Consider the following 22,776-nt stretch of genomic DNA (forward strand, 5'->3'; position numbering starts at 1 on the left):
CCCTTCCCTCCGAGCCCCCGACTCAGATGGGGCTTGAGTGCCTGAGAATAAAGACTACAGGGAACGGTGGCTGAAGGCTTCCTCCCCACTAGTGTTTTTCTCCATTCTCAGCTAGACGGGCCTAGAATCCCAAATACTAGAATATGCTCAGGACAGTCACATGCTGGCCAATGGTGCCACACAGGTCATGACGACAACCACTCAACTGACAATGAAAACACACCTAGAAGAAGATAGGAGGAAATTATCTTTCAAATGAACCCCAGGACAGTGGCGACCCCCTGTGCCTCAGAGCTGTACTGCACTGGAGGCACCAAGGGCAGATGAGATGGCCCCGTGGGGGAAAGTGGGAATAGCCTTGTTGGCCACAAGCTCGTGGTTCATCCCAAGTCACTGATGTGATGATGTGACAGGTCTTGCAAAAAATAAGGACCCATATGTAGGGCCTCTGACTAGATTCTGGGACGGGGGAAAGACGGCAGGCCCTGCCAGGGAGGGTGCCCATCTGAACAGCCCTCTGCACAAAGTCTTCTGAAGAAGAGGACTTTACTCCAGGGTGTTGAAACGATGAGTCAAGGGGCCTCTGGTGACCAGAGACTGGCCAAGTTGCAAAGTCCCCCACAGGGGGAAGAAAAGATCAAGCCAAGTACACTGGAGGAGGGAGACTCATCAATTATGACCAGAGGTCAGAGGGATCCCAGAGGTCCTGAGAAAGCTTTAAAATCGGTCCTTTGGGTCAAGATTGGCCATAGAAGCAACTGGGTACGTGGGAAACCCCAGAATTTCTTCCCAGTTCCACGGCCACAAGAAAGAGCAGACAGCACCTTGCTCCGTCATCCAAGACACAGCAACACTTCCCCATGTCCTCCTGGCATGAAGACAACGTGATGATTCAATCCTGTGGTGACCTGAGCCCTAGCCGTGTGTCAGGCTCCGGGCCAGCACTTGCCATGCATCATCTCCTATCATCTTGTGAGTTAGGTATCTGGCTCCTCATTTTACTGACAAAGAAACTGAGGCCCAGAGAGGTGTGGTTACCTGCCCAGCGTCCAACCCTGCCAGGATGCAAATTCCAGTTGGCTTAATTCTAAACCTCCTGTTCTTACCTAGAACCCCGCCCTTTTCAAAAGACCTCCAGACAAACCCTAATGCTCCGTTGAGGATAAACCCTCAAAAGCTCATTCCCATGAGTGGGAGTGGAAGTTCCCCCCACAAGGATACAAACTTCTGGAAGGAAAGGGCTGTGTCCTGTCGATTACAGTATGCCCAGGGCCCTTTCCAGTCCAGAGAGGGGAGCTCAGTGAACGTGCGCTGGAAGGATCCAGGCTGCTTTGAACAGTATTTAGAAACAAGAAAACATTCCAAATGAGGAAGGCAAAACTTTCTTGTTAAGACACACAGGGCCCGACAGGTCCCAAACATCAAGGGTCACTGCACACACCGTGAGCCGTCAAAGGTTCAAACCAGACCCAGCTCCACAGGTGGACCTCCAGTACCCGTTTCCTCTCCGCAGTGCTCCTGTGGTCTGAACCGCCCCCCCTCTGCCCCCTGAACTCTGTGGGGCCGCTGGGCCTGCTCCTCCAGCAGCCCAGACCCACCCCACCTCAGCAGACTACCACAAGCCTGAGAATACCAGGCCCCCCTGAGCCCAGGTGAGCAAAAGGCTTACCTTGGTGTCGATCTTCCAGGTGATCTCACGGATGCTCTGGAACCACTCAAACAGTTCCTCCACCTTGTCTGTGGCAAACTCCACCGGAGGGTCACCCTGCTTCTTGGGCTCCAAGATAAAGACGAAAGGCTTCTGGTTCTTCCCCTGTGGGGCTTTTACTTTGGGAAAGGATAACAAAAGGCCTGATCAGCCTGTTAGAAAGCCAAAGAAGACCAGATTTCCACCTCCCCAGGCCACCTCTCTTATGACCCCAACCCAACCATCACTGTCAAAGTCAGCGTTGACTGGGACATCTACCTTGTATCAGGTAGCGGTCGATGTCTTAATGCGCAGTTCCTGTGAATGTGACCTTATTTGGAAATGGGGTCTGTGCAGATGTACATAAGGATCTCAGGATGAGATCATCCCTGCATTTTGGGTAGACCCTATCTCTAGGAACCAGTGTCCTCCATCAGAGAAAGGAGAGGGAATTTGAGGCAGAGACACAGGGGCGTTAGTTGGCCATTGAAGATGGAGGCAGAGATTGGAGTGATGAGCTTAAGCCACGGACCGCCAGCAGCCACGAGCAGCTAGGCATGGAATAGGTTCTCTCTGCAGGGAAAGTATTTTCTAGAAAGAGAAAATGAAGGCTACGAGAGGAGAAATTATCGGCCAAATGATATCATCAGCAAAGATCTCTGGGCTCTCACGTGCCAGGCACTGCTCTGTATCTTATTTAAGTCTAATCACAGCTTTTTGGGGTGCTACTCCTGTTCTGCCCATTTCACAGGAGGGGAAACGGAGACTTGTTGAGGCAGAGTAACCCATGGAAGGTCACAGAGCTGGTAGTGGCAAAGCTGAGGCTCAAGTCAGACCTGACTCCAAGCTCCGTCCTCATGTCCCTGAGCCACGTGCCTGTGCCAATTCAGCACAGGATGATACAAGGGTGACAGCAGGGAGGGCACGAGCCCCCAGTGCCCCAGACCCAGCTTGTCTGATAACTCGCAGTGGAAGCTCCGGCAGCTTCTGTGGTCACTACGGGGCTTGGTTTTCTCATCTGTGAACTGGAACTGGAACCAAGAATCCTTCGCCCACCTGCCTAGGCTAGTGGACTGACGGACTGCAGGGGGCACGGAGGCCGGCTACGGAAACACGGGCTGCTCAGAGAAGAAAGGTGCTCTGGCTTCTTGCCCAGAAAGTCTCTCCTCACTGCCTTCAGCTCCTTCATCTGGAAGCTGCTATATGCTCACTTAAAAGGCCCAGGAAGCACCATGCAAATCACACCCCTGCCACCACAGTTGAGGCTGTGGGCTCCCTCCTGCACCAGACTCTGAGGGGGAGGCCAAGTTTCCTGACGCCCAGCTGAGCTGCCAGGAAGCTGCAGCTCTGAGAGGGGAAATGACAGGGCCAGGGTCTCGCAGCAACTGAGAGGCAGAGCTGGGCTAAGAAGCAGACACCCCCAACTCTATGCTCCACTGCAGCCCAGCCAACATCTCAGCTCCTCCTAGAAAAGCATGGGAGACCCAGGCAGAACCCTGCAATGAGGACGATGATGTTGGGAATAACAACAGCCAACATTAGTCCAGCACTTAATATATATGCACCAGGGTATATAATAACACCAGATTATAGCGCTTTACGGATGTTAATAGCATAGCAATCAAGATGTAAGATGACAGTCATTGACCAGCTTGGCCCAGTACTCAGCTTCAGCATCCAAGTCGAAGCTAGAAGGACCCAGGACAGCTGACCCCCTGTCTGGGGCGGTCCTGAGGCCAGGCTGGGGGGAGATTTGGGTGGGAATCTGGGGTGAGACCATGTGTGCACATACCAACATTATAGGTGTTGAGATCCAGTATTCCTCTGCAAAGAGACCCTAAGGGATTGTCTTCAATAATCTGTGAAGAAACAAGACATAACTCACGTTTGTCTTAAAGGGAATAATGAAAAGATAACCAGTTTCCAAAGCACACCGTTTAGCAGAGGCACTGCCTGTGGAACTGTTTAAAATGCATTTTCATTACAGGCTACGTCCACGGGGAGAGAGCTAAATAATGAAGCACGTTGCTGATGGGGACCCAGCAGCGAGCAGGTGCTGGCAGGTTCAGCGTTTCATTTTCCAATCTGTAAAAAGGCGCCTTGTGAATTCCAGAGCAGGTTTCAAAGCATTTCCATGGATCTGGTTTCAAAAACACCCTAGACCCTTTTTCTTCTGACATTATTAGGAAATGGGACTGGCCTCCTTTGCAGGCCCAGCTCAAGAACCTTTCGTGGCTGCCTGTGTCCTATGGGAGCGACACCTAAGCTCTGCAGTCTGGCCTCAAGGCTCTCCGGGCCCTGCTCAGTCTTCCAGCTCGTCCTCTCGCTGCACGTTTGAACCATCCCAGGGGTCAGGTGAGGTGGGGAGTTTCCTGGTCTCGGGAAAGCTGGAAGAACTGTGTATCTGCCCATCACGTGTACTACCCCACCGCTCCCCCAGGCTAATGCCGACTGTGCGGGTAAAGGGCAATGCGGGATGGACACGGCTGGGGAGCGGGGGGGCGTTCAGGTCTCTGCCTCAGGCCGAGCGCAATGAACAAAACTGTGTTTCCACCACCACACCTTTGCTTAGGCTGTACCTCCCACCTGCAGTTCCCTTCTGCTGGTCTCTGGCTGCGGAACTCTAACTTGACTTTTAATACTCAAAGGCCTCTTCCTTCATGCAGCCTTCCTAAAGTGCCCCGAGTCTCGTAGAAGAAAGTCTAAGATTCCAGCCTTGGAGCACTGCTGTCACACTGAAAGTAGCTGCTCTTCGGGCCTTCTGAGCAAGAGGCAGCGGGGAGCAGAAACCAGGTTTGCAATGTCACCAGGAGGGCCTCGACTCCCCTCTCCCTTGGGCCGGCCTGCTTACACCAAGCACGTTCTGAACGTCAGGCTGGCCAAACGAAACGTTTCATGCGCAAGCCGCTTTAAGCAAAGGACATGGCCGTGGCCGTTCTCACTGCGGAGGGAATTCTGCATGTGCAAAGCCTTCCAGCCCAGCGCAGCCTGATTTAAACCTGTCTTGTCACAGTGACCTTCACCCACAACTCGGGGGACAGTCCCAATTTCCCCGTCACTCTGCTGTCCCTGTTCGGGAGCTCCTTGGGGAACACAGGACAATGCGTACAAAATGTGGAGCTGGCTCAGTGGACCCCCCAGAACAGGATCGGCGGGTCCCTCCCTGTGATGAACGATGGAGACTCACCTGCTTTTCCAGCTCCTCCCCATCAGCTGTTGAAATGTCTTCAACGTAATTGGACGGGAAATACTGCTGGATTCTGGTTCCGTAGTCTCCTTTCCACCTATACGGAAACACAGAGGGGATCAGAGGGCCTTGGCCAAGCGGTGTTAATGATCATCACTGCTCACTAGCTCCCAGCCGATGGGGGAGGGGGAAGGCGGCAAGTGACTGAGTGGCCGGAGGAGGGGGTCGTTATCTGTGACAGCGGAGCCTATCAAACGGATCCTCTGCCTTTTTTTTTTTTTTTTTTTTTAATCAGCAGTGAGTGCTGGGGGTCACGTCCTCCCCTTACCATGATCCTAGTGTTTGGTCAAAGCCACCAAAAGTCAAAAGTTTCAGTACTTTAAGTGGATATCAGACGCCATACAAGACGAAAGCTCAGCTCTAGCGGAGGCCCAGCCCCCGTTTCAGGGAGGGCTGTGAATTTAGAGACAGGGGTGGGATAAGGAAGGTTCTGGAGCCAGACGGCCTGGAATCAAAGCCAGTTCCACCACCAGCTACGAGGTACTCTGTGCCTCAGACCCTCCATCTGTACGTGGGGATCATCCCAGTGCCTCCCTCAGAGGATTTTATTGGGACTATATGAGTTAACATACACTACAAGCTTTGAGTAGCACCTAGTACATATTAAGCGACCAACGGTGTTGGTTCTTGTTACTCAGCTAAAATCGTGCCCCCCACCCCTGACCTTCCCACCTCTGTAGCAACACTAATAACACGAGACATAATCAACTTTTGTACATGTCTTGACTCAACCAAACTGGCGGCACCTCCAAGATGTCCCCCCAGGTCCGGTGGCTGGACATGCAGGGCTCCTCCTCCAACCCCTCTTGTGGGCCACTTTCTGCAGCCAGGGGGCTCCTTCCAGAATGCACCTCTGACCCCACCATACCAATAGCTCCCGAGGCCTTCAAAATTAAGCCTAGACTGTTCAGCCTGGCAATCAAAGCTTGGAATGCTATAGCCCCAGGGACTCCTGGACCCTGACTCCTACCTCTCCGTGACTTGAACCTGATATTCATTCCAGACCACCTGTGGCCACCTTCCCATGTGGCCCTGCCATGCTGTCTAACTTCTATGCCTTGGTCCATGCCCTTTATAGCCAGCTTACTCCGAACCATTTAAGGCTCAGCTGGGGCCTTCCTCTTCCAAGGAGCCTTCCCTGATTGCTACCTAGGCTGAGTGCTCTTCCTCTGTGCTCCTTGGCATCTGTCCCCACAGCTGTCAAACCAGTCCGCGCCTTATGTTTAACTTAACAATTATACATCGGTCTTCCCCTCTACGTGAGACCTTTCTCGGTCTTAATCAAATCTATACTCGGGGGCACTTAACAAATGTTTGTTAACCTGAATAAGCAGAGAGGACTGACTGTCCCATGACCTGGTGGAAACACAGAATTGCCAGTTGTGAGCCTGTTTCACACTCTTTTCACCTTCATTTCTCCAGACCCATCTCCGGCAAAGTCTGGCTGTATTCAGGGCAACTGTATGGACCGTTTGCCCAGAACTGAATGGTTTATACCTGTGGTCCAGGTGTATTATCAACACTGCATTCCCTCCACTCTCGAATGCATCCTGGTTTGAACCACAATTATTTGGTCGTCTAGTCTGGGAGGATGCAAAAAAATGTGGTCTGAGGCAGACATCCCACTAGGTGGCAATACTGTCACCAGGGAGAGAATACGAAATGAGGGGACCTCAGCTGGGCATAAGGTTTACCCTCAGTCCTCACTAAAGGCACTTACTCCAGTCTCTTAACTCATCTTGAGACAAGATCTCTGGGGATCCAGGTAAGAAATGGGTTGGAAAGAGGGGGTTCTCCAAATTAAAAAAACAAAAAACAAACAAAAAGAAAGTCGGAACACCTCTGGATCTAGCACATGAGTAAGTAAAAAGTGTGGCCTCTTGAGTCAGAAGGCCTGGCTTCAAATCTCAGGCTGCTGTGTGACCCTGGACAAGTTACTGCACTTCTCTGTGCCTCAGTGTCCTCATCTGTAAAATGCAGGTAAGAATAGAACCAACCTTATAGGGTCACTCTGTGCATTAAATGAATTATTTCAAATGAAGTGCTTAAGACAGTGCTTGACAATGCTCCATTCAGGCTGCTATTCAGATTTCTAAGTCAGGTCCAGCTGTCTTGCAGGAGGAAGAGGTGCCTATTTTGTGAGGTGCTTGAGTCTCTGCAAGTGCTCTTGGTTATGAACAAGTCCTTATGGCTCTCTAAGGTAGAAATCATCCCATGAACCCACTTGCCTAAGGACCTATGGATGGGCAGAGAATTCTTATTCCCAGGTGAAAAAGGGGAAGAGAGAACTCAACCCTCAAACACCCAGGTGCCTTTGGCCTAAAAATATACCTCTCCAATCCAGGATGGGGCCATTGCATAGGGCACAGGACTAAGCAATAGCACAAGAATTTGAATTTAAAATAATGCACAGGCTTGTGCTGTTTAGTAGCTGGACCTTGGAAAGCTTCATTCACTGCATCTGTAAGTGGGGATAATCAAAGTCCTAACTCTGCAGGGTTGTAACAAGGATTTGGTTAATGTATGAAAGCAGTTAGCATAGTGCTTGGCACACAGTAAGACCTCAAGAAATGGCAGCTGCTATTATAATTAAAATAATACATAATATGATGTAATGATATGATAAAGGACATGATAATTGTTATTGTTATTTATCCACTTTTCTGAATAGAGCATGCATCAGTCACCTTCCCACAGAAAGTACAACAGGTCAAAGCCAGCCCAGAACAGCAGATAAAGGGGTCAGAGCTCCACCAGCACTTGAGTCTCACCACCAAAAAGGGACAACTCAAAGGGCCCAGCTCCCCTCAGCCTTACCAGCCCCCAGGCTCCTTGGAGACATTGTGGATGAGGGCGCCACGGCAGAAGCTCAGCTCATCGCTTTGCTTGGCTTTGTAGTCATACAGAGCTTTCACGGTTCTCTGAGGCTTTCAGGGAAAACAAGAAGGTAAAGGTCAGGCCGGGCAACATGAGCAAAAGGAGGCAGCTGCATTTTCTGGCACATTTGGTTCTTCTCAAAAGAGAGGGAGGCTTTAGTCCAAGGTTACAGCGCCATCTGCTGGTGAAGGGCTGGCACTGCCAGGGAGCCACGGCCCCGAGGACGTATACCAGGGAGTGGGGATGGGAACTGGCCTAAGTCAGAGCCTAGGGCACCTCAGAGTGAGCCAGTATTGCTCGATTTCCTCAACAAAGAAAGGACATGCCTTTCACATTAAGCCACAACCTCCACCTCTGAAGTCCTCAGTGCCTATGCTCCCGGAAGTCCGTCCTCCCGGAAGTTCAAGCTCAACACCGTTTCTGGACATCCCCAAGTCTCACCAGCATTTTTACCTAGGCCAGTGATCCCCTAACTAGACTCCTGAAGGATGCTGACATTTTGCAAGAGTAACTGAGGTGCTCCTCCGTGAAATTCACCAAAAGGGGGTCTCTGCACTGGCAGAAACAAGACAGGACTTGGGACAAAATTTCTCTTCGGTGAATTTGCTTTGATGCCGGCTGCTTGGCAAGCATGAATCAATGACAAAATGAACACCCACACAGCAAGCAAACACTAACAGGAAAACCTCAGAAACCACCAGCCTGTTTAGATCAGCAGCTGGCCCTCCCCCGACCCAAGGAAATGGGGATGGAGGTTTTATAAGGAATCCATAAAACTGCTCCTCAGAGCATGGGCTATGGAGTCAGACACGTGGGTTAAAATCCTTGGTTTGCCCCTTCCTTACCAGCTATATAATCTTGAGGCTCTCTCAGCCTCAGTTTCTCATCTGTGAAATAGGAATTAAAACTTTACATACTTCACAGGGTCATTGAGACTATTAAATGAGATAATGCATGAAAGGATAGCTAGCATTTCTTAGTCAAAGCCCTGTTCTAGGCCTTTTATCTATAGTATCTCCTTTAATCCTCACAACAACCCTAACAGGTAGGTAAGCAGTAGGAGTATATCCTGTTTTACAGATGAGGAAATAGAGGTACACAGAGATGAAGTATGCTTGCCCAAAGTCAACCAACTGGTAAGTGACTGAGCAGAGAAAGAACCCATTAATATGAGTTACTGCCATAGTTCGTGATGTTCCATAAGAAGCAATGTGGGTTTTACAAGCTTTGCCATAGGAACCTCCAACCAGAGCTTTCGCCCTTGACTCGCCCACCTGCAAACAATGCAGGCTGTACCTGTGCACCCTGCTTCAAGGGCAGACTTAAGGACCAGAGCCACATCTTTCCCCATGAAATTCTATAGGTCACTGCCAGACTCCAAGGCCACAAGGAAGGTATAGCCAGTGGCAGAGGGGGGGTGCCATATAACGGCTTCCACAGGAGCAAGTCTCCAGCCTGACAGATGGCAGAAGAGGTCCTCATGTCAGGTCCCTCATGAACTAGAGAAATGAACCACCACTGGATGACCAAGCAGGCATGTGGCACAGCAAACTGGCTAAGAGTACACTCCTGGGAGCATCCAAATCCCAGCTCCACACCTTCCTCAGCAATTATTCAACCTCTATGTACCTCAGTTTCCTCATCTGTACAATGGGCACAAAAATGGTACCTAATGCCTGGGGCTGTTATGAGGACTAATGAGCCATCATGTGCTTAGAACAATGCTCGCTATGTGGTCATCAGTATGTGCTAGCTGTTATTACTGATCTAATCACTCCAGTTCTAAGAACTCATTTAAAGGACATAAAGCAAAAGATACAAAGCCTCACAGGTGAGGAAGTTCAGTTTAGTGTTAATGAGAAGAGCACAGCCTAGAAACAACCCAAATGGCCACTGATGGGGACATAGCTAAATGGGCACAGTTACCCAGAATATTCTACAGTATAAAACACACTCTCTTTTTAAGTTAAAATTCCAGTCCATGTACTTTATCTAAATTGCTTGGCCCACCAGGTTAAACAAAAATGGTCATTAAGTAGCTTAGCAGTGGAGAAACTCAACCTGTGGCTAAGCAGCAGGTGAACAAAGCAGAATAAAAATGGCAGGTGCTGGTGGTGGTGACTATAAAATACATCTCCATGCAGACAAAGACCAGAAGGGACAGAACACCCAGAAATGCAGACAGCTACTGCATTAGGATGGTGAGACCAGGGCTGATTATTTTTCTTGCTTTCAAAGTGTCTTTTTTAATTGTTACATCATTTTTTCAATCACAGTAATAATAATAATAATTTTATCTTGAAGCACTCACCATGGTCTGGCAGCTTGCGATCAAATTCTGCATACAATCATGTTTTACTTGGCTCACTTAGTATAGGGAGACTTTCTCTACAACTTGGCTTAGTTGCCAGGATTTTATAATGGGGAGATTTCACATCAAACATCCAGATTACTGGCTTGTCTTGAGAAATCAGAAGACCCAGCCTGATCTCTGGAAAGGCAGCCATCGACTCCTAACGGGGGGTGGCTGCCCTTGAGATGGGCTGTGTGTCCCCAGTTTACCGTGGCCTCCACCAAACCCTGTCACCTGGCTGACGTGAGGCCATGTCATTCTCAGAACCAAAGCATCTGTCACTTCTAATAAAAGTTTTTGCTATTCAGCCAAGTCCCCTAATGCCTTTCACACCCAGTTCCATTCACCCACAACTTTTCAAGACTTCATTTCTTGCTGAAAGGTATTTGCATTGGCCAAGGATTATAAGTTTAAACAAATTTCTCTCTGGATTTCTACAGAGCCCACCAGCAGGGCCCCTTCCTAAGTGAGAACTGTACACTAATCGTGTACCAGACGTCCCCCCAAACAGAAAATTCGCCACTGTTCTTCCTCTGCAGGCTCAAACTAAATTTGAGATGAAACCAGGAGCTGCAGGCTAACAGTAAAATCCAGGCCCACCTGCATGAAATGACACAGCACCTGGGGTGGGAATGTAAGATACCGTTTGCACTGCAAAGAGGTCACTGAACCAAATGGAATTTATGAACACCACACGCTCAGTCACTTAGCAAGAAACATTTGAAAGACTTTTAATTAGAAGCTGTGTGGCCCAAAGGTGGTTCATCAAACTTCAGAATTTTAGCAAAACACAGTCGCGTTTGGATGGAATTCTATTAACCTCTTCCCTGAAACTAGATGTCGTATTGTCAATCATCATTTTCTTCTCAAAAAAAATGTTTGGGTGGCCAAGTTTTCCAAAATGCTCCCTCACCCTCTTTTAACTGGGGGGTGGACCCCATGTCAATCTAGTGACTAAGGAATAGCGTGAATTGGAAGTTCGGCACTGTACCATGGAAGGATTGATTTCACTGGGATCCACATACATCCTGCTGACGTCATAGAGGGAGTTTATATCTCTTTCCTGAAAAAGAACAGAGAAAAATAAATGGAGCCATCCAAGCTCCCGGGACAGCCCTTACTTAGAACAAGGATGCTAGGCATCCTCGTGGTTTCCTGCCCTCTAGTAGAAGAGGTGAAACCTCATAGTTTACTCACCTTGTGGGTGGAGACGGTAAAAAGCTATTAAGAAGTTCCCCAAAACTTGGAAATTTTACCCCAAAATGAGAGCGGCCCCCATGTGGGCCTACGCTGTGCCAGGCACTGTGCTCCTTTGTAAAAAAAAACACACCCTGAGATCCAGTGGTGTGCTGGAGCGAGCTCACCGCTCCTCCTGACCCACGTTCAATGTTGGCAGCTTGACACTGGCCACCGTGGGAGTATTTACACCACAGAAATTGGCAAATGCCACAAACCAGGGCTTCGTTTCACAGAGAGGTGGGTAAAACTCCACCGGCACACACTGAAGATCCCTCCTGCCCTTCCTCTGCCCCTCTCACTGGGCTTTAGCCCCACCAGCCACATTTCTGTCTCGTGCACGCCTGCCTCCCCCCCACCCCCGGAACTGGCCTCCTGCACAGCTTCCCGGCCAATCCGCTCCCTGGGCTCCCTTCTCACCCTCTGCAGGAGGCCTGCTCCCACCTCTGTGGCCCCAATCTAACGAAGTGCCCCATCCCTTAGCACACCATCCTGTTTTCTCTTCTTCATTGTAACTCACCCTGCCCGGTGCGTGTTTGTCACCCAGCTCCCTTTTCTAGAGCCTAAATTTCCCAACGGCCGACGGTGTTCCACCATACTCCCAGTATCTAGAACAGTTCCTGGCACATGGTTGGTGCACAGTAAATCTCTTTTCAATAAGTTAATGACTCTGTCTGATAGGAACTGAGACATGGTAATCACATCGGCTGTCTTCTCTGCTCAGAACCCTCCAACGGCTCAGAATAAAAGCCCCGTGTCTCACAGTGGCCCTACACCACGCAGTTCTATCCTTATTTAGTTCTGCCCCCGCCCTGGCTCACTCACCAGCCACAGCAGCTTCCTTTCTGTGCCTTCAGGCACGCTCTCACCTCAGGACCTTTGCACTGGCTGTTCTTTCGTCCTCCTCATAGCTGCGGGCTCCCTCCTCCACCTCCTCTTGTGTCTGCCCACATGTCTCCTTGTCAGCGAGATCTTCCCGAGCACCTTGAGAAGTGCAGCCGCTTCCCCATCACTCTATCCACTTACCCACCTGCTCAGTGTGCTTTTCTCCACAGCACTTATCACCCACCAGCTGATACATGCTCTGTATACTTTTTAAAATTTCATTTGTTGTCTGTCTCCCCTACACTAGATTGTAAGAGCCCAAGGGCAGGGTCTTTGTCCACGCTGTGCAATTTTGGACGTAGAGCCGTGTGGGACAGACGTTAAGTGCTCAAGAAAGGTTTGCTGAATGAACTCACAGATGAATCGTAACCTCAGACAAGATATTCCACCAAATCTCGAGCGAGTCAACCACCTACCATATTGTAGCGCTCCAGGAGCTCGGGGGTCACGGGGTAGCGCAGTTTCATCTTCCGGTAGAGTGCGTGCTTCTCGTAGTAGCTGACCAGCTCCACGAGGCTCTCGAAGTAGGCGGAGGTGCCCAGCACGAAGTGCCGGCCGTCCCGGTTGATGCGACAGTGCTTCACCTTGCCCCTGGCCCTGGGGGGAGACCACATGGTGCTGACATCCTGGCAGCCAGATGGTGGCCATATAAGCCCACCAACTAGAAACAACCTAGTCATCCATCCTAGGGGACCAAATAAATGAAGAGCACACAGCCCTCCCATGGAATACAATGATGTAGGTCTTTGCACAAGAGATACAGAAGAACCGGTACCTCAGAAGAAACACTTCAGAGTGACTCAACTGCTATAGCTCCTCTTGCCCTTCCCTTCCTCCCCAGCTACAAGACTTGACTACAGAACACCCTAGTGTCCAGATCTGGGCCAGCAAACTATGGCCCACAGATTAAATCCACCCCCCTCCTGTTTCTGTAAATAAAGTTTTATTGACGCACAGCCATGTTCATCTGTTTATGTACTGCCTGTGGCTGCTGTCACTCTGCAACGGCAGAGCTGAGCAGTTGCAACAGAGACCATCGGGCCTGCAAGGCCTAAAAAATTTATCCTTTGATCCTTTATAGAAAACATTAGCCCATCTCTACTCGAGAACTCTGGGACTTGATGCCCAAATCCTTAAATCTTATCTTTAGTGGTCCAACTAGTACACAAATGGAATTTTTTTTCCAAAAGGGGAAACAAATCTTTTATTTCCTCACCTATTTGAAACAAGAGGCAGAAAAATATCCAAAAGAGAATAGAATCCTCAGTCTTACTAGCTTTTATCAGCAAGAACAGAAATATCTGTGAAAGTAAGTTTGACCCTAACTTTACAGCCAAGAGCATCTTTAAAACTGCAACAGAAATAGTTACTATGCTCAAACTACTTACCTTTTAAAAATTTTGCACCTTAACAGACCTTTTTTACTGTTTTAAAAAATACATCCCGTTAAGCCATTTCTTCCAAAACTCCTATTTAAAAACAAAATGCTAGGAGACTACTTCTTCAGTAGCTTACATGCAATGATATTTTATTAAATATTTATTTTAAAAAAAGAAAAGAAATACTGCCGAGTAAATAAAACAAGTTGCAGAATGAAACTGTAGTATGACCCTATTTGTATTTTTTTTAAATGGAACAAAATATCACTAACAGAATGGCACTATATATTTTCCACAGGTACATACATATGTATGTAAAAAAATTTTTTTTGAGTCTTGATGGAGACACCAGTTACAAAACTGTGCTTTCTACCAAAACAAAGATTGAGATGGCAAAGACCACAGGGGGCTTTAGCTTTCACTGCAGTATCTTAATTTTTTATAAGGCTAATATACTTACGTAGTTAAAAATTAATCTTAAAACTTTATACAAAAGCTCCACAGGGCAGGGAGGCTCTGGGGTACTGAGGTTAAGAGCATCAGTCAGGTTCTGGCTCCTTCCCCAGGTAACCTCCCTGAGCCTCAGTTTCATCATCCACAGATCTGGGGATGCACAGCTTCTGTCTCAAGGTTGAGTGTCAGGACTGCTGTCCATTAGGTAACCCAGGGTAAGCCCTTTGCAATGTGTCTGGCACCCAGAAGAAACTAAAGAAATGGATGGTTGGGAAAATACAAACAGCCAAGCCAAAACTTCCCTGGGAGACAGAACAATCAAAAGGGGAGAACAGGGCTGGAGTACGAGCTGTGCTTTCCAGCCTCCCGGAGTGTGTTGCTATGAGCCGGTGAACACCAACGCCTGAGGTCTTAGCTTCGCTATGAAGCCCCTCATCCCACTGAGGGACACCTCCCACCAGTCACACCCAGACAACAACCTGGTCTCTTTGCGTGGATGTGAAAGCAGACACTTCCCTCCTGTGGAAATCTATACAGAAGGTCAGTATACGTTCCCAGGGCCTAGAACGGCGCCTGGTACAGAAGAAGTACCCCACAAATATGTGGGGGGAGGGAGGAAGGAAGAAGGAGAGTCACTTGTAAGTCCTGTGATGACATCTCTCATCCCCACCAGACCACTGGCCTCATGAGAGCAAGGGCTGGGCTGTTTTGATCACTCCTGAATTTCTAGACCTGACACATAGCAGGTGCTTATCAAACATTTATTGATTCCTAAAAAAGAAAACCTCCAGCTCTCAGGGTGCCTCCAATCTCATGGGGAGGACAGACGTGCAAGCAGAACACGGTGGATGTATATAAGCTGAGTATCAATCTGGGAGCCCCCCCGCTTCATCCATGCATTTCCAGTGACCCCAACCTCATCGCCAGCTTGAAGGTGCCCAATCAGAATCAAGTTACCGGGCTCAAGCAGGGGCCAGTGGGAGTACCTCACAGGACTCACCCTCTCTGTGGACACTGTACCCTGGCACCTCAAGGTAAAGTGAGAACAAAGCCAATGGAGTGTAACACCGAGATGCTCAGAGCTAGTCTCCTGAGGGTCACAGACGAGGCTTGTATCCGAGTGTGTTGGAGGCCAGTTTCACCTCTTGAGCGTCTCAGCCTGTAGCCAGTAAATCCCCACCTTTTTTCTTTCAGCCATTGAGTTTGGTTTCTGTCACTTGCACCCGGAAGCATCCTGACTGATATAGCACAATGCAACCCCCAACACCCAGCCCAGTGCCTGGTACAGCACAGATTCAATTAAACACACCCAACACCCATCCAGGGGGAGCAGGCACCATTAAGAGTTTTGGGGAAAAGAGCAAAGACACCCCTCTGTTGGCAGCACAAAGCACAAAAGAGCCACGCTGGATGGAGCTGGCACACAGTAGGTTCTCAGTAAACAGCAGTGATAATGACCATCACCACCCCCAAGAAGGCAGCTCAGGGGTAATGGGGGGATGGGGGCAAATCCAAATGCCCAGAGGGGCATACTGGAACAGTAGCCAAGGGGGATGGGTGAGGGCGACAGGAAAGGAAGGACAGGAGCAGCCTGGCACACCAGGGCCCCTACTGTGCAGCCGGTAACCACCTTCACCACGGGAAACTGTGGGCCCAGAGCTTCCAACTCCTTCCATTTTTCATAAGAAGCAATCTGAATTTCCAGGTAAAACTTCTCAGTTTTTAACATCACCATGCAGGCTTAGCAAAACACCCAGAGGCCCAATTTGGCCCACAAGCCTCTTGCTTAGACCTCACAGTAAAGAACGCAGGCTTTGGAGGAGGACAGGCAGGAGTCTGAAACCCTGACTCAGCCTAGGATGAGGCTGTGTGGCTTTAGACAGGTCACTTAACCTCTCTGGGCCTCCATTTCCTTGCTTGTAATAACTGGATCTACCCCTCATGGGCTACAGTGATGGCCTCGAACAGGTGAGGCCTTGAAGGCAGCCCAGTGTCCCGAACATCAGTTAGGAACTCAATATCTGGTAGCCAGCATTCATCAAGAATACGCAGGGAAACCCTGAAAATGGGGAGATGGAAGGAAAGTATGACCAACTGGGTCTGAACCTCCCTCACATTGCTTTTGGTAGAAATTGGAGGAATCGGGCATCTTGGGGTAGAATTAACGTAGAGAACCACAGTCCTAGAAATGGTTGGTCCATACAACCTTCCCACTGGCAGTGGGGTGTCAATTGTGGATGGGAGGAAACAAGATCTACAGCATCACCCATCTGGGTTGCCAGGGCTGCCTGGGTTCGAATTCCAGCTCCACCACTCACAGACTGCATGTTTCAAGCAGGTTATTTAATCTCCCTGTGCCTTAGTTTCCTCCTCTGAAAAGTAGGGATCACGGTCATGCTGACCCCACAGAGTTGCTGGAAGATGAGATGAATTAATATAAAACACAATGCTCTTAAGAATATAGACCAGTGCCCAGCACACTGGAAGCACACATCAGTGTAGTCTGCTTTCGCTCTGTATTATTGTCATGGTCGGGGTTGACACCCTGGGCGGAGGACACAGAGCTCAGCCTCCACCTGCAGTTCCCCCTTTGTTCTCCACACCTGCCCTTCCCAAGCCGTCTCTGCAGAGCACACAGTGGGCTCCAGCCCGTGCACCTACCTGAAGGTGATGGCGTAGGAGTCGGCACCTTCCCGCTTCCGGATCAGGAAGGCCCCATCCCGGGGGACCCTCATCAGCATGTCCTCCGCTTCTCCGCGGCTCAGCCCATCATAGTACCACCTGCAGCACAGGGCCGGGAAAATGGCCAAGGGAGAGGCCGCTGAGACTGGCGGCAGAGGAGGGAACGATGGCTTCCCGGGATGCCTGAGACACGGCCCTGGAACCCACCACGGAAATTACACAGTGGGCCTCCTCATCCGAAATCACCTCTGAAGACAGCAGTTTTTAAAAAGATCACCCAGACACAGTCTGGGTGAAGCGTTCATGTAGCGGGTCTGCTTGAAGCATAAGCAAATAAATCAACTTACATCTTTACCCACCCCACCCCCCCCGACCCAAGCATCAGAGGGTGGCACAGTCACCGCAGCGTCTCAGAACATCAGAGGCAGAAAAGAGAGGGAATAGGGTTTTAGGTTATTTTTAAAGTTGTGAAATAGCAAATTTTACGGCAATCCATTTGAATATGGACAAGTAAAAAATAAAGATGTCATAGCTATATGGCCGCCTGTGAAATGTGCATTTGAGCAGCCTTCTGCTTAAAAATTACTCTTTTCTTTTCACAACTAGTTAAGCCTTTGCAAGGCCTAACTGATACTCACTTTACAATTATTTTTTCGCTTTCAGACCAAAAGGAATGAGCTTGGACGGAAAAAGGTTAACACCGGGCCAAAATTAATCTCTGAAAATCAAAGCTCAAGACCTCAGGACCACGAAGATAAAGGAGAAGAAAGGAAAGGAAAGGAGAGGAGGAGGGAGAGGAAAGAGAAACAGGCCGTAGGTAACTGGACAGCGGCCACCCTGGGGAACTGCAAGAGACCCCGGTGGGCCCGGGTGAGGCGCCTCGTGGGAACGTGGGCCCCAGCACACCCTCCAGGCTGGCGTTTCTGATCCGTGAACGCAGTCGCACCCCCAGAGCACAGGGCACACGTACGGCTTCGACTCGTGCGGGCTGGGGTTGGGGACTGGGTCGGTGAGCCGGAGCTCGAACTCGGCACAGCGCAGGTGCGTCTCGCTGTAGTGCTGGATGAGGGCGTAGATGCTGGTGAACATGAGGTTGTCAGTCAGGTAATACTTCAGGGTCCCGCCCTCCACGGTGGAGCGGATCCGGCAGTGCTGGACGCGGCCCGACCGCCTGCCGGGAGAGGGACCACGTCAGAGCCCAGGCCCGGCCGGCTGGCCCTTCCCGCAGCCGGTGCGGCAGAGAGCCCGGGGTGGGCCAGAGCGGCAGCCGGGGCCCCCAGGGGTGGACGCTACGTGCAGCCACACAAACCTCCGTCTGCTCTTAGCACCCGCCCAGCGCCTTCACACAAGTTGATCCTTGGGGCTGGATTCCAGACCATCCTACCTACTTCCTCTACCCACTGTCCCCTTTCACCTATATAACTGTTCCTCTGGAGCCAGACAGCCTAGGTTCCAATCCTGACTCTGCCACTGAGGAGCTAAGTGACCGTGAACAAGTGACCTGTCCTCTCTGAGCCTCCCTATCATTACCCTAGTGGTCCAACAAGGACAATGATAGTATCCTCCTCACAGAGATGTCCTGAGGATGAAACGAGATCACACACAGAATGTGCTCGGAACGCTGCCGGGTACGTGGTAAGCATCTTACAGGCGTTAGCTGTCGCGATTATTTGTATGTTGTTAATATTAGAACTTTTATCCTTCGGGTCTCAATTTAAACACCACTTCTTTCAGGAAGTCTTCCTGGATTATTCTCCCAACACCACACTAGACCCCTCTCTTACAGACTTTCATGACGTCTTGCGCTTTTCTCACTGCACTTGTCACAACGAGAATTATGTATCATTTGCCTGATTCCTTTTCCACTGTTCATCTCCCTCCTGAAACTCTCATCTCCATCAGGACAAGGACCCTGTCTGTCTGGTCACTGCTAAGTCACTGTGCCTAGCACAGAGCAAGTACCCAATAGATAAATATCTTTTAATGAATTCATGTACAGATGACTGAGTGAGTGAGTGAGTGAATGAGCAAGCTCACTATAGCCTCACCCACAGTGCCGTAAGGCCACTTTACAGTTTTAAATATTGCACTGAAATATCGCTAATCTTGTTGACTAAGTTTTGGGGGCCTCACCCAAGTCTTGCCCCACACAGCTCACTAAATAAAGTCTGGGTTTCCAGCCCAGCCCCACCCAAGTCTGGCCTGAGCTGGCACCACTTGCCTCACGGCGCCCCATCCCACCGGCTGCGAGGAGAAGGCGCGTGCCCCGGGGAAGAGGGCCATTACCAGAAGGACAGGGTGTAGTCATTGGGGTAGGTCTCGCTCTCCCGCACCAAGAAGGTCCCATCCTTGCCCCCCGTCTCGGCGCAGTATTCCTGCAGCAGCTTCTCGGCACTTGTCCTCTTCTCCACCTTCTTGTGGAACCACTTCTCCCCAAAATGCAGCTCCGTGGGGGCTATATCCTGGGCCATAAAGAGAGGAGGGGTTTCTGAAAACCCGGACCAGACCCCCAGTATCATCACACTGGTCCCTCTGTGCATGCCGATTCCTGAATAACAGACTGGACTGGATAACAGACCAAAAATGGCCTCAGCTTGCTTTTACCCCGAGAGGTCCGGGAAGCTAGCCTCCACTGCCCTCCCCACCCCCCAGCCACCTACTCCTGACACTTCCCCATTTGTGGTGGCCTCCTGGAGTTCTGAGTCCTGGGATAAGGGGTCCCCAGTACAGCCCTCAACTCTACTGTACAGGAAGTCTGAGAGCCATAATACCCTGGGGGCTGCACTCAAGAGATAGTACCAAGGATGATCAGCAGCCCAGGGGGAGAGGGCAGGAAAGCCAGGAACGAGGCTAGTGGGTAAGGCTGGACAGAACATCCGAATGTCCCCATCCTCCCCAGGGAGCACAGGCCAAGCAAGCCTTTCAGAGAGCAGGAAAGACACCTGAACCTCACTGGCTAAGCACATGGGCCAGCCAGCCAATCAGAGAAGAGCCAGGCAAGCCTTGGTACCCAAAGAGGCAGCTCCTTGGACTGAGCATGTCCAGGCCTGCCGGCCACAGGATGAGAGGCGCATTACAGGAGGTCTCCACCTACCGGGGGCTGTTCGTCTTCCACAGTCTGTTCAATGTCATCGCTGAAGGACAGCTTGGCATCAGCAACGGCACAGTAGTGCCGAGTCCATTTCTACAAAGTAAAACCAGCGTTAGGGCTTCCCCAGAGTCTCTGCTCCATCAACTCTGAGGCCCAAGGCCCCTGCCTGGCATCACCCCAGCTTTCACTGGGGACTCGCCTTTCCCACTTTTGTAGCCATTTATGGTGGTTTCACAGAATTCGATCCCCTGTGAGACATTACTTTTAAAACATCTATTTATTCTGGGGTTCTTTTGGCATTTTCAGGACTTCTTTATTCAGTGTGTCTAAGGGTAGACACAACATAATAGCGTAGTCCTTTAATTTGAAGGCTTTTACGAATGATGGGATTGTTTTCTGTGTGTGTGTCCTCATGACTGTCTTTTTCCTATTTCATCCATTTTTTAAGACTTTCAGGATTTCTCAGCCAGCCTGTCTAGAGACCCTTTCTTCAATATTTAAATATGACTTAATTCTTTATTTAAATTTCAACCATTTTTAATTTTTATTTCTAAAATATAAGAATAGACATGTAAAAATATACTCAAATGCAGAAAGAAAAATATGATACTACTTAATATGTAGAATCTAAAAAATAATGCAAATGAATCTATACACAAAACAGAAGCAGACTCACAGACAGAAAACAAACTTAGGGTTACCAAAGGGGAACGTTGCGGGGAGGAATACATTAGGAATATGGGATTAACAGATACAAACTACTATACATACAACAGATAAGCAACAGGATTTACTGTATAGCACAGGGAACTATATTCAGTGTCTTGTAATAACCTATAATGGAAAATAATCTGAAATACATACATATATGTAACTGAATCACTTTGCTGTACACCTGAAACTAACACACCATTGTAAATCAAATACACCTCAATCAGTGAATCAATGAATCGATCAATACCTACTCAAATGGATTGCCATGTTAGGTTATGGGATATGAGAAGTGGCATTAACATTCAAAATGCCTCATTCCCATCAAAAAATAATGTTTCCTTGGCACTTCCCTGGTGGTCCAGTGGTTAGGACTCTGCACTTCCACTGCAGGGGGCCCGGGTTGGATCCCTGGTCAGGGGAACTAAGATCCTGCAAGCCACGTGGCTCGGCCAAAAATAACAGTAATAATGTTTCCAGTGGAACTGTCTCAGATTGGAGGACACTAAGGAGTTAGGACGACTAATTGCATTATCACATCCTAGACTGCATCCGGGATCAGAAAAAGGACATTAGTGGACAAACTGGAATAAGGTCCACAAATTAGTTGGTAGTATTGTGCCCAATGTTCAATTCCTCGTTATGATAATTATACTCTGGTTACAGAGGATGTTACTATTTGGGGAAACTGGGTGAAGGATGTATGAGAACTCTCTGTGCTTGTATGTGTGTGAGAATCTAGAGTATGTTACATTGAATATAAAACTACTTCAAAATAAAACACTAATAATGCAAAAAGAGAAATAGTTTCCTTAAAATGACAAATTCACTTGGCACAAAATGGGAGTAAGACAGGAATCCTCCCGGAGCTCTCCAGCAGGCCACAACGCATTCAGGGCTCTGAGAAGGGGCGCGAGAAGACACACCTGGTCGATGGAATCCCACATGTACAGTTCACCCTGCTGCTTGTGTTCATCTTTCTTGTCCTCCATGTTGACATCCACATCGCCTCGGGGGCCCAGCTTCTTATGCTGAGGGGAAAAACACACAAAGCCTGTCTCCCTAAGACCCAGGTTAGGATCTGTGAGCCAGCAAACATTCATCCCCATCAGCCAAGCATCCACCGGATCGTCCCACCTCAGGGCCTTTGCACTGTCTGTTCTCTCCGCCTGGCTTCTCTCTCACTACACTGCGCTCTGTGCTCGGCGTCACCTCCTCAGAGGAGCTTCCCAAAAAATAGCCCACACTCCCCTTCCCACCCCTGTCACTCTCTAGCCCCTGGTAGTTCATCTTCACGCTCTTTAGCCTAAGTGTATCTATGTATCTATCTGTCTTATGTCTGTCTTCCCTGCTAGATTATAAGCCCCATGAGGGCAGGGACTTTGTTTTGTTCCCTGTTGAACCTCCTGTACTAAGTTAGCAGATAGTGCTCGATAAACATTCAGTGAATCAATGATGCGCCCGCATTCTCCAGCACACAGAGGGCAAGGCAAGATCACAGCCAGTCCACAGGCACAGGCTGTGCAGGGCAGTGGAAGGCACACTGGGGATGTAGAGTTACAAGACCTGGGTACAAACAGCACTGCTGCTGCTTTCTCGGCTGTGTGACCCTGAGCAGGTGGCCGCGCCTCTCTGAACCTCTCATGTCCCATCTGCAAGACTAAGAGGATGATTACGACAACGTCCACCTGGGCGAGTTCACTGACCGTCCATGTGGACAAGACTTAATAAGTCCCAGTTGTGGTGACCTGGTGGAGGGAGCTCAGGATTGGGAGTCAGACCTGGGCTTGAATTCAGGGCCTATCACCTTCCTCGCTATGTGGCCTTGGCTGCATGACAATCTGTCTCAGTAACTTCCCCTGTAAAATGGGGGTAACAGGGACTTCCCTGGTGGCCCAGTGGCTAAGACTCCGCGCTCCTAACGCAGGGGGCCTGGGTTCGATCCCTGGTCAGGGAGCTAGATCCCACACGCCACAGCTAAGAGTTCGCATGCTGCGACTAAAGATCCCGCACGCCGCAACTAAAGATCCCACACGCCGCAACGAAGACCCAGCTCAGCCAAATAAATAAATAAATAAATATTTGTTTTAAATGGGGGTAACATAGCCCCCCGTCCCGTCAGGCAATGGGCGTGTAGGATACCTGTAAATAGTGCAGCACGACATAAATGTTCCA

The 22,776-nt window shown here is 49.5% G+C and overlaps 1 protein-coding gene across 2 annotated transcripts in view; it reads right to left on the reverse strand.

Moving 5' to 3' along the window:
- The window catches only part of PLCG2 (phospholipase C gamma 2), a 150,667-nt gene that overhangs the window by 30,752 nt on the left and 97,139 nt on the right, over window positions 1-22,776 (reverse strand). For both annotated transcript variants that reach the window (XM_061173028.1, XM_061173027.1), the window contains exons 15-25: window positions 21,528-21,632; window positions 19,894-19,983; window positions 19,086-19,261; window positions 17,770-17,970; window positions 16,779-16,898; window positions 12,702-12,882; window positions 11,156-11,227; window positions 7,752-7,861; window positions 4,875-4,971; window positions 3,480-3,546; window positions 1,670-1,827 (exon numbers count right to left, since the gene is read on the reverse strand). In XM_061173028.1, coding sequence (XP_061029011.1) covers window positions 1,670-1,827; window positions 3,480-3,546; window positions 4,875-4,971; window positions 7,752-7,861; window positions 11,156-11,227; window positions 12,702-12,882; window positions 16,779-16,898; window positions 17,770-17,970; window positions 19,086-19,261; window positions 19,894-19,983; window positions 21,528-21,632 — 1,377 coding nt within the window. The remainder of the gene's footprint in view (window positions 1-1,669; window positions 1,828-3,479; window positions 3,547-4,874; window positions 4,972-7,751; window positions 7,862-11,155; window positions 11,228-12,701; window positions 12,883-16,778; window positions 16,899-17,769; window positions 17,971-19,085; window positions 19,262-19,893; window positions 19,984-21,527; window positions 21,633-22,776) is intronic.

This window comes from Eubalaena glacialis, chromosome 18 (genome assembly GCF_028564815.1).
Source record: "Eubalaena glacialis isolate mEubGla1 chromosome 18, mEubGla1.1.hap2.+ XY, whole genome shotgun sequence".
NCBI classification, from domain to species: Eukaryota; Metazoa; Chordata; class Mammalia; order Artiodactyla; family Balaenidae; genus Eubalaena; species Eubalaena glacialis.